The 14870-nt window shown below is 36.6% G+C and overlaps 1 protein-coding gene across 4 annotated transcripts in view; it reads right to left on the bottom strand.

Moving 5' to 3' along the window:
• The window catches only part of LRBA (LPS responsive beige-like anchor protein), a 365003-nt gene that overhangs the window by 323475 nt on the left and 26658 nt on the right, over positions 1 to 14870 (bottom strand). For all 4 annotated transcript variants that reach the window (XM_033059906.1, XM_033059908.1, XM_033059907.1 and 1 more), the window contains exons 2-4: positions 3038 to 3269; positions 2811 to 2911; positions 563 to 658 (exon numbers count right to left, since the gene is read on the bottom strand). In XM_033059906.1, the coding sequence (XP_032915797.1) occupies positions 563 to 658; positions 2811 to 2911; positions 3038 to 3269 (429 nt within the window). The remainder of the gene's footprint in view (positions 1 to 562; positions 659 to 2810; positions 2912 to 3037; positions 3270 to 14870) is intronic.

Here is a 14870-nt window from a genome sequence, read left to right as displayed (position 1 = left end):
CATAATTTTTCATTCTACAATTGTAGAAGCAAAAGTGTTGACATACTTGAATTCCATCAGTAGATTCTGTACAGGGTTTTCCAACTGCCTGTTCAGTTCCAAATTCTTTTTGAAGTGAACACCACAAAACTTAGAAATGAGTCACAGGACCAATTACAAAAAGACTAATTATTGCTAATTTAATCCTTTGCAGTATTATTTAGCCTATAAATTATCAATGCTTTCTCAATGATTTCTCATAGGCATCTAGAGTGAAAAGCAGGTATAGTCTCCTTTCAACAAGATTTAACTGAACCAGTCTGGAAAAAAACAAAATACAAAAAAGCAGCCTCATTTGTATCCATTGTTCATGTAATAGTATTTGTCCTTCTGTAGTGATATTGCACATCTATTATAAACACGATTTATTCAGGCACTAATGTAGGTGTCTGGCATAGGAAAAAAACTTGGTTAAAACTCTATGACAATGACAGATGAGACAAAGAAGACCACAAATGAAAATGACCAAGGGCCTTAATACAACAATGAACAAACAAACAAGAAATGTAAAATATCTACATACTGCAGCACTTTTTCCAGGAAAGTTGAAGAAGGCATCAGGTCCATACTTCTGAGGCATGTGTTTTAGCACAGACAGTAACTTCCCAGCATGTGGTGGCTGACAAAGAGAATTACTACATTTGTAAATATATAAAACAAACCTCTAAGAAAGAAAAGACTATAAACACACAAAAAGCAATTTCTAACATATTTTAGAACTTTGCACATGGTTGAATAACACGCTGCTAAGACACTCAGCACTTTCAATAAAACAATATTAACAGTCATGAATACCTTTACACGATATACTGAATTAATTAGGTAACTTCACTAAAGACTTGAAGGCCAGAGTCATTTTCACCCAGCATAAACTAGACTGACCCTGAATGTCCATTCCTGCCTCTGTCTGTCCATTCCCATCAGCTATCTGTATGATTCCACAGTAACTGGTCCAGATGAAAACCAATTTAGAGAAAAGAAATGCAAACCAATTTTTATTACACCTGTTCTGGGCCATGGTTGAGTGAAACCTGTGCCAGCACAGGGGAGATGGGGAATAACTAGCAAAAGGGAGAGGGAAGATCAGCAGAAGGATTATTTTCATCAGGACTGCAGTCATATATTAGATTAAACTGATTTGGTTTATACTTTCACATAAGTCCATGGAGAAAGATTCAAGCCCCAAGGACAATTTGGAGTACCTAAACTGAGCGCTCAGTGTGAATATTTAACACTTCACCATCACCCATATCCTGCTGATTTTATTACAATACTCTGCAACTACAAATTCCAAATCAGTAAGTGTATGAGCTCACAACAGAAGAAGAGCAGATACTGATCATAGTGACAGGACCATTTTGTGCGCTGTCTCTCACCACACCATATCTTTCCAGCAGATCTATTTTTAAACCATGATTTTATAATCCTGATATTCCCTTTTTCACCCCGTTGTTAACAGCTATCCTCTGTAAACTATGCATGATGTTGGAGCATTGCTTGGTCCATTATATGTATACAAAAAGTGCAGTCAGCTAAGCAGTGCTTCAAGAATGTGAGTCAAAACTGAGGAGGAAATGCTGAGAGCTCTGCTTAGATGTCTGCAGTGCTATAGAATGTGACCAGGTAAATTGTGTTGCAGCAAAATGCTTGGTATCTTTACAGTTCTGCTGATTTTAAGATTTATGGAGTTGTACAACTCCTTAGCAATCCAACTGCGGCATTTTTCTCTTGCTTTCCCCTGTATGTGGTCTTTAATAAGGAAAGGAAATTAAGTGCAAATAGCAAGGAGACAGGAAATGAAAAAGTTAATGTTACAGAGACAACTTTAATTCACCTACAGTTAAACATACTCTCTATATTCAATTATTAAGTTTAAACCATCTATAAAGTTGAGAGTATTTTTATTCAAGCAGGTTAAGATCTCCGAAGTTATTTATTTCAAAGGGCCTTTCAAATCTGCAGTATTATGTGTGCATACTTGCTTTTATACAGTATACTCTTTTTTAAAATTACTTGAAGTCAACGGAGACACTGCTACCTTTCCCCTACACTAGCCAGAGTATTTATAAATAACAGGAGTTGAATTAAAATTCAAAGCAGGTAAAATGACTGCTCAAATAGTTCCCAAGTCCAGTGAAACAATTGTGTGTTGAAAAAAACTTTATCAAGTGTCCTCTACAACATACACATTTTTACTTTAGGGAAGGTGGTTTCTCAGCTGTAAAAGGGTCCCTTTCTATTCCACACAGGAACAAGAGCAAAATTGTACAATTCTTCATTGGGACTTTTTTCCTTTAGTTCAATTTCTGCCAAAATTCTCACTTCCCTAACTGGATTTTTTTTTAATCTTCAGGTAAACTACAGGAATGTGAAAATGGGAGCAAAAAGAACTGTGCAGGCATTTTTTTATTTCTCTCTTGTGATTTAAAAAGAAAAAAAAAGCCTTTTTCCTTCAATTTCACATAGCTGGAATCAAAAATTTAAAATCACATGCATAAAAACACTTCAGAGTCACCTTATTATTTCCAGGTGTTCAAAAAGACCAATATAGTCCAGAGGTTCAGGAAGAAATTTAACTTCATCACTATTCTACTCTCTGTATTTTAATTGCTTTCAGGTAAAAAGATTCTTTATATAACATAAGAAAGTTTCCTATTTTTTTTGGTAAATACAAAATCTGTTTATCATGAAGTTCATAGAACTGTTTTAACTGTGAAAACCAGGAAAAAGAAAAACAATATGATAAAAATGTGTTTTGTGGTTTCTTTTACCCATCTCCCTTTTTCTCCTTGCAGCTTGCTGAAGAACAGCTTCAGCTCTCGAACTGTCAGGTTATAGCTGGCCAGCACACCCAGCATGTCCACTAGGAGATCTGAAAAGCAAAAAGAACAGCCATGTAAGTGCTTCATAAAATGCAGGGTCAAATCTTCATCATCTAATTAATGACTGTGTCCACGAGATTTTGCAGAGAAGAGTCCCAGGCTGGGGGAGGCAGTACCTGCAATCATGTTGTCAGCTCTGTCAATCCTCCTGAGCACTTGTTCCACCAGCCCCACCTCCGTGCAGGCCTGGAGATTCCGGATGCTTTTCTTCAGGATTGCTGTGAACATGCTCCAAACCTCAGCCTGGCAGGTGGTGTCACACTTATCCAGTAAATCCACCATGCAGGTGATGCCCTCTGCTTCTTGGATGATAAAGTTCATTTCCAAGTCAAACTGGCCCCCGACGAGCTTCCAGAGAAAAATATCAAAAAAAAAAAAAAAAAAAAAAAAAAAAAAATTAAGGCAACTGTATCAACTCCATGCCTGAAGTTATTCATTCTGTGAAAAGAAAACTATCAAAGATGTGAGGGAAAAATACATAATAATGAGATCAATATCAATGTACCATCTTATTTTTCTTCTGTTTCAAGTTCTGTTGAGTAACAAAGGTGCTCTTAAGGTGCCACGTATTAACAAACAATTGCTGCAGAAAAACATTCAGGTAGTTTAAGACAAAGATTCCCAAGCTGAGCTGAAAAGTGAAGACATCAAGTGAGTGTTCTGAAACAGAGCAGCCTAACAAAGCAGTCAAGATATCTTAAATTACCTGGAGTAAGTTTTTCTTCAAATTTGCTTAACAAATCCGCATTAAGAGGGGAATTCTAGCCAAAAGGAGTTGATGCACATCAGAAATATTGCCACTTATGAACACTTACGAGACATTCCTGAGACAGTGACTAAAGCTGGTTAAGAATTAACTACCAGGTTCATTAGCAGTCCCAGGTACTCAAAGGAAGCAAAGGTTTGCTGTATGTGCAGGAATGTGGAACACCAGCACTGCTCCAAGCCTTTGGCTGGAATTTGGCTATGGCAATTCAATCCTGCAATATTTCAGGTCTCCTAGAGGGAAGTTTTGTTTGAATATACACTGAATAACTAGCCACACATGTCTGTGCAGAGGAGGTGGAGAGGGGAAGGAAAAAACCTGCTCCACTCTGACTTGATAAAACAAAAATCCAGTTGAAGGCAAAATGCACTGTATTAAGTCAACCCCTTCATATCAACTCCCTCCATCCACTCTTTAAAGTTCTCTTGGATTTTAGAGCTGTATTAACCTTAAAAACATGCCATGCTTACCAAAATACCATTATATACCAGCATACAAACAGGAATTCAGATATCTTGGACTCAAATTATCAAAATGGACTCACAAACAGAAATATTTCAGTTTGTTCTGACTTCTACAAGTTTTGTTATTATTTCAGTGCTGCATGGTGTTCCTTTCACAGTCTTTGACCATTAAGAGCTTCAGCACTGAAGTCACACCATGTCAAAACTGCCCCAATATCCACACACTAACTTGCTTCCATATTAGTTCCAACAGCTTCTCTCAGCTGGTCAGGATCCAAAGATCAACTTACCCAGGGAACAAAATACATGCTCTTCATTAACCACTGAAATTACCATACATTTTCCTCAAGTGTCTAAACCCTGTCATTTTGAAGAAGCAATCTTTGGATTTCTGGGCATAAATCAGTAGTGCCAAACACCACAGGAAGGAGAGAAAGTTACTGCTTTTATGACAGAATAGACAATGTCTCATGGCAACGATTTCTAAACAGTAATTTACACTTTTCCATTTTCTCCTCTCTGGGTCATGAAAAATAATTATGCAATTTACTATCAGATGCTTCCATAATATCTTGGAAAACAGCAAGAACTGAATGGGGTGACTTGAGTTATATTCCCAGCTTCTCTATATCAACTCATGCTGTCAACTCAAACAAATCTATCAAATCATTACCACCCTCCAAGCCTTAGTTTTCTCCTTCCAAAAGATGGAGCAAAGGCCTAGCTCAAGAAAGCTCTGTAGGGTATGCTAGACAGAAAAAATTAACACAGTCATTTCAAAACAAATGCCAAGAAATATATACATCCCCCCTTAAAAAAAAATCTCAACGAGTATTTGAAAATGTAAACTACATAATCAGTGTTTTATCTCATTTCACACTGAATTTATCCTCTACAAAACTCAAGTATTCCACAAGAAGCTGCTGCTCTTAAAAACAAGGTAAGAAATAAAGAAAATACTGTATTCTGTGTAAAGACTGAACAGCTGAAGGCTAAATTCTGGCCACAAACCACCTGCTAATTCTTAACAAGAAATTCAACTCTTTATGCATTTGGTTTTAACTATCAGCCAACCATCAATTATCACACCAAAACCACATACAGCTACTGGAGGTGACCTTACCTTCACCCTATGGTCTACCCCACCAATCTTTCATTTTTGGCAACATACACTATTATCAGAACCCACCCATCCAGGAAACTGTCAAATTAGGTTTCCAATCTCATCTGCAAACACAAGCATTTCAGCAAGCACGTTCTAGGAATAATATGCTACGATAAAAAATAATTACCATTTTAACACTTCCTGTGAGGGAAGTGAGGACAAAAAAAAATTGCCAGGGAAAGCAGAATACCCAAGGCAGGGTGCAGCTGATGTACAATATGTATGCACACCCATTAGATACACACAGGCACACACACCCCCCACACTATTTCATATTAACCCTTTCTAATGGTGATTTGAAACTGATCAACCTTCAAAACACAAATTTGTTTCCAATGACAGGGATCATAATCCAGGTCCATGCATTGGCTAGTTATTATCTGAGCTGCAGTAATGGCTGTGCACAGCAAAATGTAATCTTCCCAAATGTCACAGTAAGTTATGAATATCTGAGCAGCTTAATGCACCTTACTAGCCATGAAGTGTGAGAATGTAATCTTATTACCTTTTTTATGGTTGTATTTTTTTGAATAATGTAGCCTTTGAACTGATGTATAGTCTTTCCTTGCACTTTAGCATGATTTGGTCTCCTGTGTCGCACGGTACATTTTTCAAAATTCTCCAATTCAACGTATTTTAAGTCCTATGCTGAGCTGCATAAACAATCTTTATAGCAACCCACAGGGTGGCATAACGTTTTCTTTCTTCAGCATGTAGAATTAAGTGCAAGCTTACAGGAATGGTTTTAAAGGGCAGCATTCAAATACATCCTCACAAATTTTAGATTTTTGCCAGTTACATCCACCTTCAAAAATATATAAACTAAACCAATAGCTCAAGCTTCTCAGTAAAAGAGTTCTACATTTAGCTGATTGAGAACAGGGAGAATACAGCAATTTTTGCATACACATGCAGAGGGTGTATTTTCCTTCCCTTAGAGAATTAAACTAATGAGAAGTCAACATAGCAGCACTAATTTCTAGTATAAAATAGCACTAAAAACTAAAACACTTCTAAATAAAACCAAAAAGACAATTTAAACGCCTTTAACCTTTCTTTGCAATGAAATTAGGCGAGATGTGAAAGAGATGGTTCACTGTTTGGGTGAGCATCTACCAAACTACTGCATGCAGAAAATAGCTCAGAATAAAGAGTCAAGCTTCACTTTCCTGAAAGAAAATGACCTAGATTATTAATCTAATTTAAATATTAAATTAAATAACCTAATTTAAAGTATTTCTCCCACTAACATATAAAATATTTAGAAAGCTTGCAAGACAACCCAAGAAAATTTATTTTAATGACCTATAACACAAAAAGAAATCAAATCCAAAATCAGCAATTCTTCTGGAAAAGTTAAATTTGCTATACTTGGGGGAGAACTACAGCGCTGGATCTCCACATTTTTATCTCAAATCTCAAAAAAAGTCTTCACTTCTATAGAGCTTACTCATCCTTCTGGTTGTTAGATAAGCCACACATCAAGTACTTGCTTTGTTCCCCAAAGTCAGGATGAAGGACTATTAATCAAACTGTGACCTCTCTTTCTTCAAGATGATGATTTTGTACTATCAGAATTGTTTCTTTAGTATGTCCAAAACAAGGAATATGAACACCCTCTCAAGGAAAAAAAAAAAAACTGTTTTTAATAAGAACCTGCAAAGCTGGGCATATGTAATATTCTTTGTCTTTGTTTATTCTTGTCTTCCACTGAAGAAATATACCACCTCCCTAACTCTGTTCCCTTTCACATACTCAGAAATCTATTTCATATATTCAAAAGCCAAAAGCTCATTGAATTTAGTTGATTTCATTTTACTAATCATCAAAAATAAATGCCAAAGATATGGGAAGCGTAAGAATTAAAATCTCTTTATGGTAAGATTCTCATAGGATTATAGATGATTCCAAGTTGGTCAGATCCCAAGAGCACATAATAAACAGGAAAAGTCAGCACCATGATACACAGTCATGATGTGATAAAAAAATGGTTGAGATTTGGAAAGGTTTCCATAGAACAGAAGAGGAAAAACATTGGGAAAGAGGGTAACTCAGACATCCTAATTTTCATGCATTCTTTTCCATCACTAACACACCCCTGGAGCTGAGAACATTAAAATCTGAGTCCTAAGAAGATCTGGCACGAAAACCTGTTGATAGTTTGGATCAGTACATCAAATAATGACATTAGCATGAATGTCAAGTCAGTGGAACAGGGCTCAGGCCCAGAGAGGTTAATAGGGAGGGCAAGAAAGGGGTAGAAAAAGCCTGGATTCCAACTTCTTTCTTCATTATTGCTACTGCATCAACCACAATGCACTAGAAAAACCAGGGAAAACACAAAGAACTGTGGGGAGACCCACTCAAGAAAGGTAAGGTCATGCCTTCCAGCAGGACACAGATGATTTCAGATCATTTGGTACCTTGGCTCCAAGTTTAAAGTGAGACCATGAATGTACAAGTGACCAGTGACTTTTTCACAGAAGGAAAGATTCTGCTCCAACCACTTCTGTAAGTAGAAGATTGCTCTTGAATCTTACTCCAGTTTTGGTCTTGGTTTCTCCCATTTTCAAACAACACTAGAAATGACCCAAAAAAACCCAAACAAACAAAATCCTAAACAGCATCAAAGAGCAAACAGGCAATTCTTGCAGAAAAATTGCAAACTTTTCCTGCTGATACCTCAGGCTGCAGTCACCAATCTCCCCCATCCAGCACTACCCTACAGTTACACCATAAAAAAATACTAGCACTACTAACCTAATCTACTTTCTAAAGGAAAAAGGATGGTAAGGAAGGTAAGGGAAAAAAAATCATCTTTACTAGTTGTTTTGTCTCCTATTGCCAAGTTCTTAATAAAGCCTACAGCTTTATTTACCTGGCAAATGAGAAGTCCATTTTAAACCAGGCATATCAAAAGTGGCATTGCACAACAGCACTGCACCCACTTTCACCTTGACATCTCTATGAGATTCTGTTCAACACTCTTATTAACTATGATCAAAGCTGGATCATTCAGGAAAAATTATTCTCACTGCTTCCCTTCAAAGGGATGTAATATCATGTTTTGCATTAAAATAAAATTTCTTCAAGTCTGTCTCTCGTTTGGAAAACTGCCTAAATGTGAATCCAACAGGCACTCACAAGGTGTTAAGAGTCTACTGCTGCCACCTAATGTTGTGTTTGAAACCATTAGCCCAGAATTACACATTTTTAATACAGTGTCTCAGCACTGTAGCATTCTCCTCCTCCTCCACACACCTCTAGCAGCAGCTTATATCAGCATGCTTTATCACAATAAAGAAAAAAAGCTGCATCTCAAGGGAAGTAAGACAGGATAAAAGTTCCAAGCAGCAGAAGAGTTTACATTTAAGCACTGGTTTCTAGAAAGTCAGAGTTTTATCACCTTTGCAAAAGCTGACAACAGAAGGCACACAGCTTTACCCAATTTACCCAGTGGAGACTGGCAAATATCTCCTACCCAGTTCATCTGAGACACAAACCAGTTCACTGAAACTTTTCTTTAAAAATGCACTTAGCTATGCATACATGAGAATTACTCTCTCAGCAAAAATAACAATGCAAAAAAACAAAATTCTTGCCCATGAAGGTACAATCTGGTGTATGGGTTTCTCCTTCCAACATAAGGGAGGAATAAACAATTTTAAAATACAATTATGCCATAATAAATGCTTCTTTATTTGCCCTAGCTAATAATGTAGTCTTTTCACTCTATTTGCAAGCATTTTTATGTGAAATTAGTTCACTAATACAACTAGTTCAGTTTGCAGCATACAGCTGAAAGCCCAGTGAAAACAGAGCAATGCAAGAATTAGCCCTACACAATGTTTTTAAATATGGGGGGCTGGGGAAACAGCCCTATGAATTTAAAATTTTATACTTTTTGTGTTAAATCTGCTTTAGAAAGAGCCATTAAATATCTCTTAAGTACATATCAAGAACTGAAAACCAGTGTCTTATAAAGGGAGTAATCCAAGTTTTAAGTGAAATGATTAGCAAAGTTAAATTCTATCCTACAGAAACAAACAGGGGAAAAAATTGTACATTTATTTTATCAATTTGGTATCCATTCAAAGAGGGATCCTTAATAGAAACAGTTCAAATTAAAAACATCATGCTTGAACTCAAAACAGCTACAGATGCTAGATAATATTTAAGGCCCCTTCCAACCCAGCCATTCCATGGTTCTATTACACCACCATGCACTGTGCCCCTGTCTTTTCTTCTAGAAATTCAACAGATTCCAGAAATGAAAGGCATAAACAAGTCCAATATAAGAAATTTTTCCCTTCTCTCAATCTTTACAGCCCCATCAAGAGGTGGGACAGCTGACACACAGAGGATTGCCAAGAGCACAAAACAAGTCCCAGGGTGACCCACAAGGACACTGACCAAAGAGTGAATAATACCCAGCAAGCCTGCAGCCACTGGGAAAGTTCAGGTGGGAAAACAGGACACAGGATAAACTCAGGATAAATAAAACTGATTTTATCACATTTACCAGATGCCCCATCAGATTTTGCCCCACACACAACACTGGGTAAAAAGGCCCTTTGCTCCTGAGGAGGCTCCACCACTGAGCTTTATTTCAAATCCCTGAGGGAACAAGGAACTACCAAGTTGACTTTTTGCAAATCAAACAATTTCAAGACTAAATTTCAACGCCCTCCAAACAGTGGCTAAAGGTGTATTTACAACACATGGCCGTTTTTTCTTGTTTCACCTATATTATGTATTTCAATAGATACTACCATAGAAAATATCTAAATCCAGCTGAAATTTCCAGTACCTGTATTAACAGCATTAAATTCTCCTTTTGTTTAAATTAACTTTTTTCAGTGTACCTTAACCTATGATCCTGTGTAAGACATACAAGAAAGATAGGACTCTGAGAGATGTTTAATAACATGCAAATTTGTAGCTCCATACAGGAGATGAAATATCCTAAATCTTTACATCACATCAGATTCATATGTGCATTGAAAGCAAATAAATCATTTAAACCATGATACAGAGAACCTTTTTAAATTTGCATTTATCTACAGTAAATACTGCCATGTTCTTTAATAGCTTGCTAGTGCAATCTTAGCAAACTAATGATTTATGGTTTTGACATTTTAAAAATCAGAAATCTGTCATTTTATGACACCCAGTAGAAAGTCTGCTGGAGTTGGAGTTACATTACTCTGAATTTAAACTCAGATACATGAAACATACATAGCAAAGCACTGTACCAAGGGTCCATTTCATTATCCCAGCACTTCCCTCCCTAGCTACATGTCTAAAAGTTGTCTAATGTTTTTGCTTGAAATAATAATAGATTTTTTTTTATTTTTCATCAAGCAAGATACCTCTTTGTCAGGTCTGAGAGTATCACCCATCAGCAAACAAACCCAATCTGCTGTACACTACCAAGCTGCCCAGGTCTGCATCATGTCCTACCTTAATCCTTCCCCTCAAGGAAGGAGCCCAGAAGATAACATTTCTAATACACATTAATCAACAACAAGTCCAGAGTGGGGAGCAAACCCTACAGTCAGAACAGTTTTGCAGGGAATAATACCCTGCTTTTACCCACTTCCATCAGTCAGGACATTTACATTGTTAGCAATTTTTTTTCTGCCTACAGGTTAAATCAGAAAAGAAACAACACTGTCCACCACTGACACCATGTCTGAGCAAATATAGCTGCAGTTTACACATACTTAAAAATAAAGATCCACACTGGAGTTAGACAGGTAGGTTAAAAAGATCAAAGAGGACTGATTTCCACTGTCAGAGAAGAGTCTTTTCTACCAATGGATAGTGACAGAAAAAAATCTCAACCATGATAGTACATTTAGAGACACCTAAAAAAAAACCAAAAAACAATTACCTTAAGTAATTTGCCCAAGATTTCTCATCATAAAATCCCATTTTCTAAGCTGCTTAGTATTCAACATCTAAAAAAAACTAACAGCCTGCTGCTTTATTGTTACTTAAATACAAAATATTACCAAATACATGCAGAGACAGCCACTAAATTTCAACATGAAAACATTTTCGGATGTTTCATTTAAACATTCATTTTACTAATGATTTTATGAAATATTATATTTTTTCAGATTGGCAAGGGAAGTCACTGTTAGAGTAAACCCCTTCCAATTATAAAGAAATACAAACAATTATAGAATTTTTCTTGTGTATGCCACTTACACTGAACAGAAATACCTCAAAATATATATAGATATATATCCACAACAAGTAAATAATGTACAAAACACCCTATATTTCAGCTTCTGAAAATTGCAGCCTCTTAAGCTATGAAAACTAGAAAGAATGTAAATAATTATCAAAGAGTCTCCCAGTCATCCAAGCATCCCAGTGCATCCAAGCAAGACATTCCTATGCAACATGCAAAGAAAATACTTTTTGAATCATTACTAAAAAAAATAAAATTAAAAAGTTTTTTATTTTCTCTTTAACCTTTTTTAATTCCAATTTTGCATTAGTTATGATATACTAATATAGCAGCACAGATATAATTTAAAAATAATAGTCTATATTTATTGGGGGTGAATGATCCCCTCTTTTTTTTTTTTTCTTTTACTGATGGTTTGTGCAATCAAAAAAGTTTGAAGACCACTTCCCTAGATGCCAGAGAACAGAGAATGCAACCCCATATTTTTCTCCAGATCAGAACACCTGCCTGGCATTTAACAGTGGGTTGAGGGCAGGAAGCCACCACTATTTACACAACCTGAAGCTGGCATCCTGCAAGTCCCATACAAACAATTCTTCACAGAACTTTATAACTTTCGACTTAAATTTGATATCCACTTTGTGATAGTTATTAAGTACATTATTTCAAAAGCGTGTAACAGAGGTTTACAAGTAAAAACAAAGTTATGAGTTCATTCTAGAAAACATGGTTGAAAGTGTTTTGCTAGCCTGTAGAAACTAGGGAATAACAGCTACAAGCAAAGCAGAAAGGGGAAAGAAACCAAGGAAAACAAAGGAAAGTAGTTCTAAACATGAAATTGTATACCAACAGCAAATAAACTTACAAGGGAAACAAACCAAAGCTCAAAAAGCCAAGAAAGAATACAAGATGAAGAGATAAATCAATTTACTTATAAAGCTCTGGCAGGTTTTATCACATTTAGCAACCATAATGTGAAACACTTCCTCTCCTACTGGAAGGCAGAACTCCCCGGTAGCTCCTCCACTGCCACTACCTTCCACAGCTCAGCAGGCAAATTGCTGGGAATTTCGGCATAACTGAAGGCACCAGGTTACAAATTCCAGCAGAAAGCAAGAACCAGCGCATCTGTTTCCATCATTTCTGGCACTGCCTCGATGCACAACAGCTGGAAAACACCCACCAGAGTTGCCTGCTCAGAGTTGGCAGAGCTTGCTGCCATGGCTGCAGCACAGTTATGAGCTGGGATGTAAAGAACACTACATGACATGCTGCAGGAAATGTAACACTCAGCTTGCCCTCTTGCCATTTTTTAAATTTTCTGTAGCTGTGATCAACATGGGAAAACCAAGCACATGACCCTGGCTAGAATAGAGGGTGCCTACAATAAGTAACAGTCTGTTGTTTATTCTCACCAAGTAATAACTTTTTATTTTTGCTTTCAGATTCTGCCACTCCTTTGTCTAGAGTTTAAAGAATTGATTACTAGAAGCCAGCATATGGAAATATTGCTAAACCGAAGATTTCTACTAAGCAGGGTGGGGAAAAAGTGCTTTTTTGAGAACAGATATATCAGTAAAGCTTTTATTCCTTTCAATGTCCACAAGGCAATACTGAAAGCAAGGACAGAACTGTGACTCTGACACTTAATGTAATGTTTGCTACAAGTGGCTTATGTTTGCAAAAAACATCTTAAAGCCTTCCCTCCTCCCTGATTTGCTACAACACTGTTTTTTGGTTGGTTGGGTTTTTTCCCCTCCTGGTATAGAAACCACTCTTACTCTAAGGCTCTACCCCACACTGATTTCCCTCTTGTCCCTTTTCTCAGCATACAGACAATGACTGAAATAGTTTCCAAGGAACAGGCAAAGCAGTAAAGGAGAGAAAAAAATCTCACAAAACCACAAAGAAACAAGGAAGATAAAGTCTACAGGTGTTGCACACACCTATAAAAACACTTCCCTGTTGACAGTGTTGTGACCGAGGTAATTTTAACTGTCGACCAGTGCTGCAATTAAAATTGGACCTAAAAAGGCAAAAGCAGCCTCAATTAATGCAAATCCAAACTACACTCTGTTTCTTTAATTTGGCAAACAAATTACCAACAGCAATTGCCACATAATTGTTCAGCAAACCTGGCAAGAGCCTCCCATTCCCTGTGACCAACTGCAGTTCAGATTGGAGGAAAGTAACAACTGCCAAATAAAATGGAGTTGAATTACATTTTAAAGCAAGCATTTAGCCAGTAAAACCAACATTTGCTTAGGCTTGACCTCTGCTATTTTTAACTTAAAGAAGATTTTTTTTAAAACACCAAATTCAACAGATTTATCAAAAATGCTGATAAAAACACAGCATTAATGGAGTTCTCACATTTTTTCATCAACACTGTCACATGGGTCTGCACTTCTAAGGCAAAAAGGCTTTTTCTGGGATTACTACACTTGCAAGGATTGAAGAATTTAGAATGATGCTTAAACCCTGTCGCCCACAAAAAACTGTGAATCAAAACTAAATTATTACCTACAAGAGATAATGCATATAAGCTGAAAAAGGCTACATCCAAATAATGTACGAGTTTGTGACATGGTGTTGCTTAGAAGACTCTTCTCCCTGTGAAAAGTGTGATTAAGTGAACAATAAATCTTGCTTCAGTGAGGTGGCGAAGGAAAGAACATCTGCCACTATGAAAAGCTCCTCAACTTGAACACAAAGACCGTATCATTATCAAAGGAGAGGTTAATGCCATCAAAACAAACAAGAGAATAATCTTTTCAGAAAAATCTTCTCTCTCATTCCATATCCAAATTATTTTCCCTTTTTCTCTTGAGTGTTAATAGTCACTGTGTTCCTAATAAACATAATTTCCCTCAAATTCTGTATGTAATAATGCTCCACAATAATAAAAAGTAACCATCCTCCTAGTTTCTCAAAATCTGCCTTAAAATCTATATGAATTGTATTTATTTACTAAAACAAGTTTCAAAGAAAACATAAAACATCTATCACAGTCAGGGATTCTGGGGCTGCAAAGGTAACTACAGATTTTACAGAAAAAAGAACCTTTGGAAATCACAGAGGACCTCAATATTTTTCATCTAAACAAACAAACAGAAAAATAATTTAATCTTTAAGCAAATCATTTTGATTAAAACTTTAAACCTGGAGATTTGGTGAAGCTTCTCTCACAGGAGTTATTTTGTTCTCTTTCCTTCTACTGGCACATCATCTCCAGCAATAAAGTTTGGCCAAGCAAATTCTGCACTGTGGAGAATCACAGATGCATTCCTCAAGGTTTATCAAACCAAGCTCTTAGTAACAGCATTTCCTGCAACTTTCCATGCACATAAAT

The sequence above is a fragment of the Catharus ustulatus genome, chromosome 5, assembly GCF_009819885.2.
Source record: "Catharus ustulatus isolate bCatUst1 chromosome 5, bCatUst1.pri.v2, whole genome shotgun sequence".
NCBI classification, from domain to species: Eukaryota; Metazoa; Chordata; class Aves; order Passeriformes; family Turdidae; genus Catharus; species Catharus ustulatus.
The sequence above is the reverse complement of the archived record's forward strand: the minus strand, read 5'-3'. Positions and strand labels throughout refer to the sequence as shown.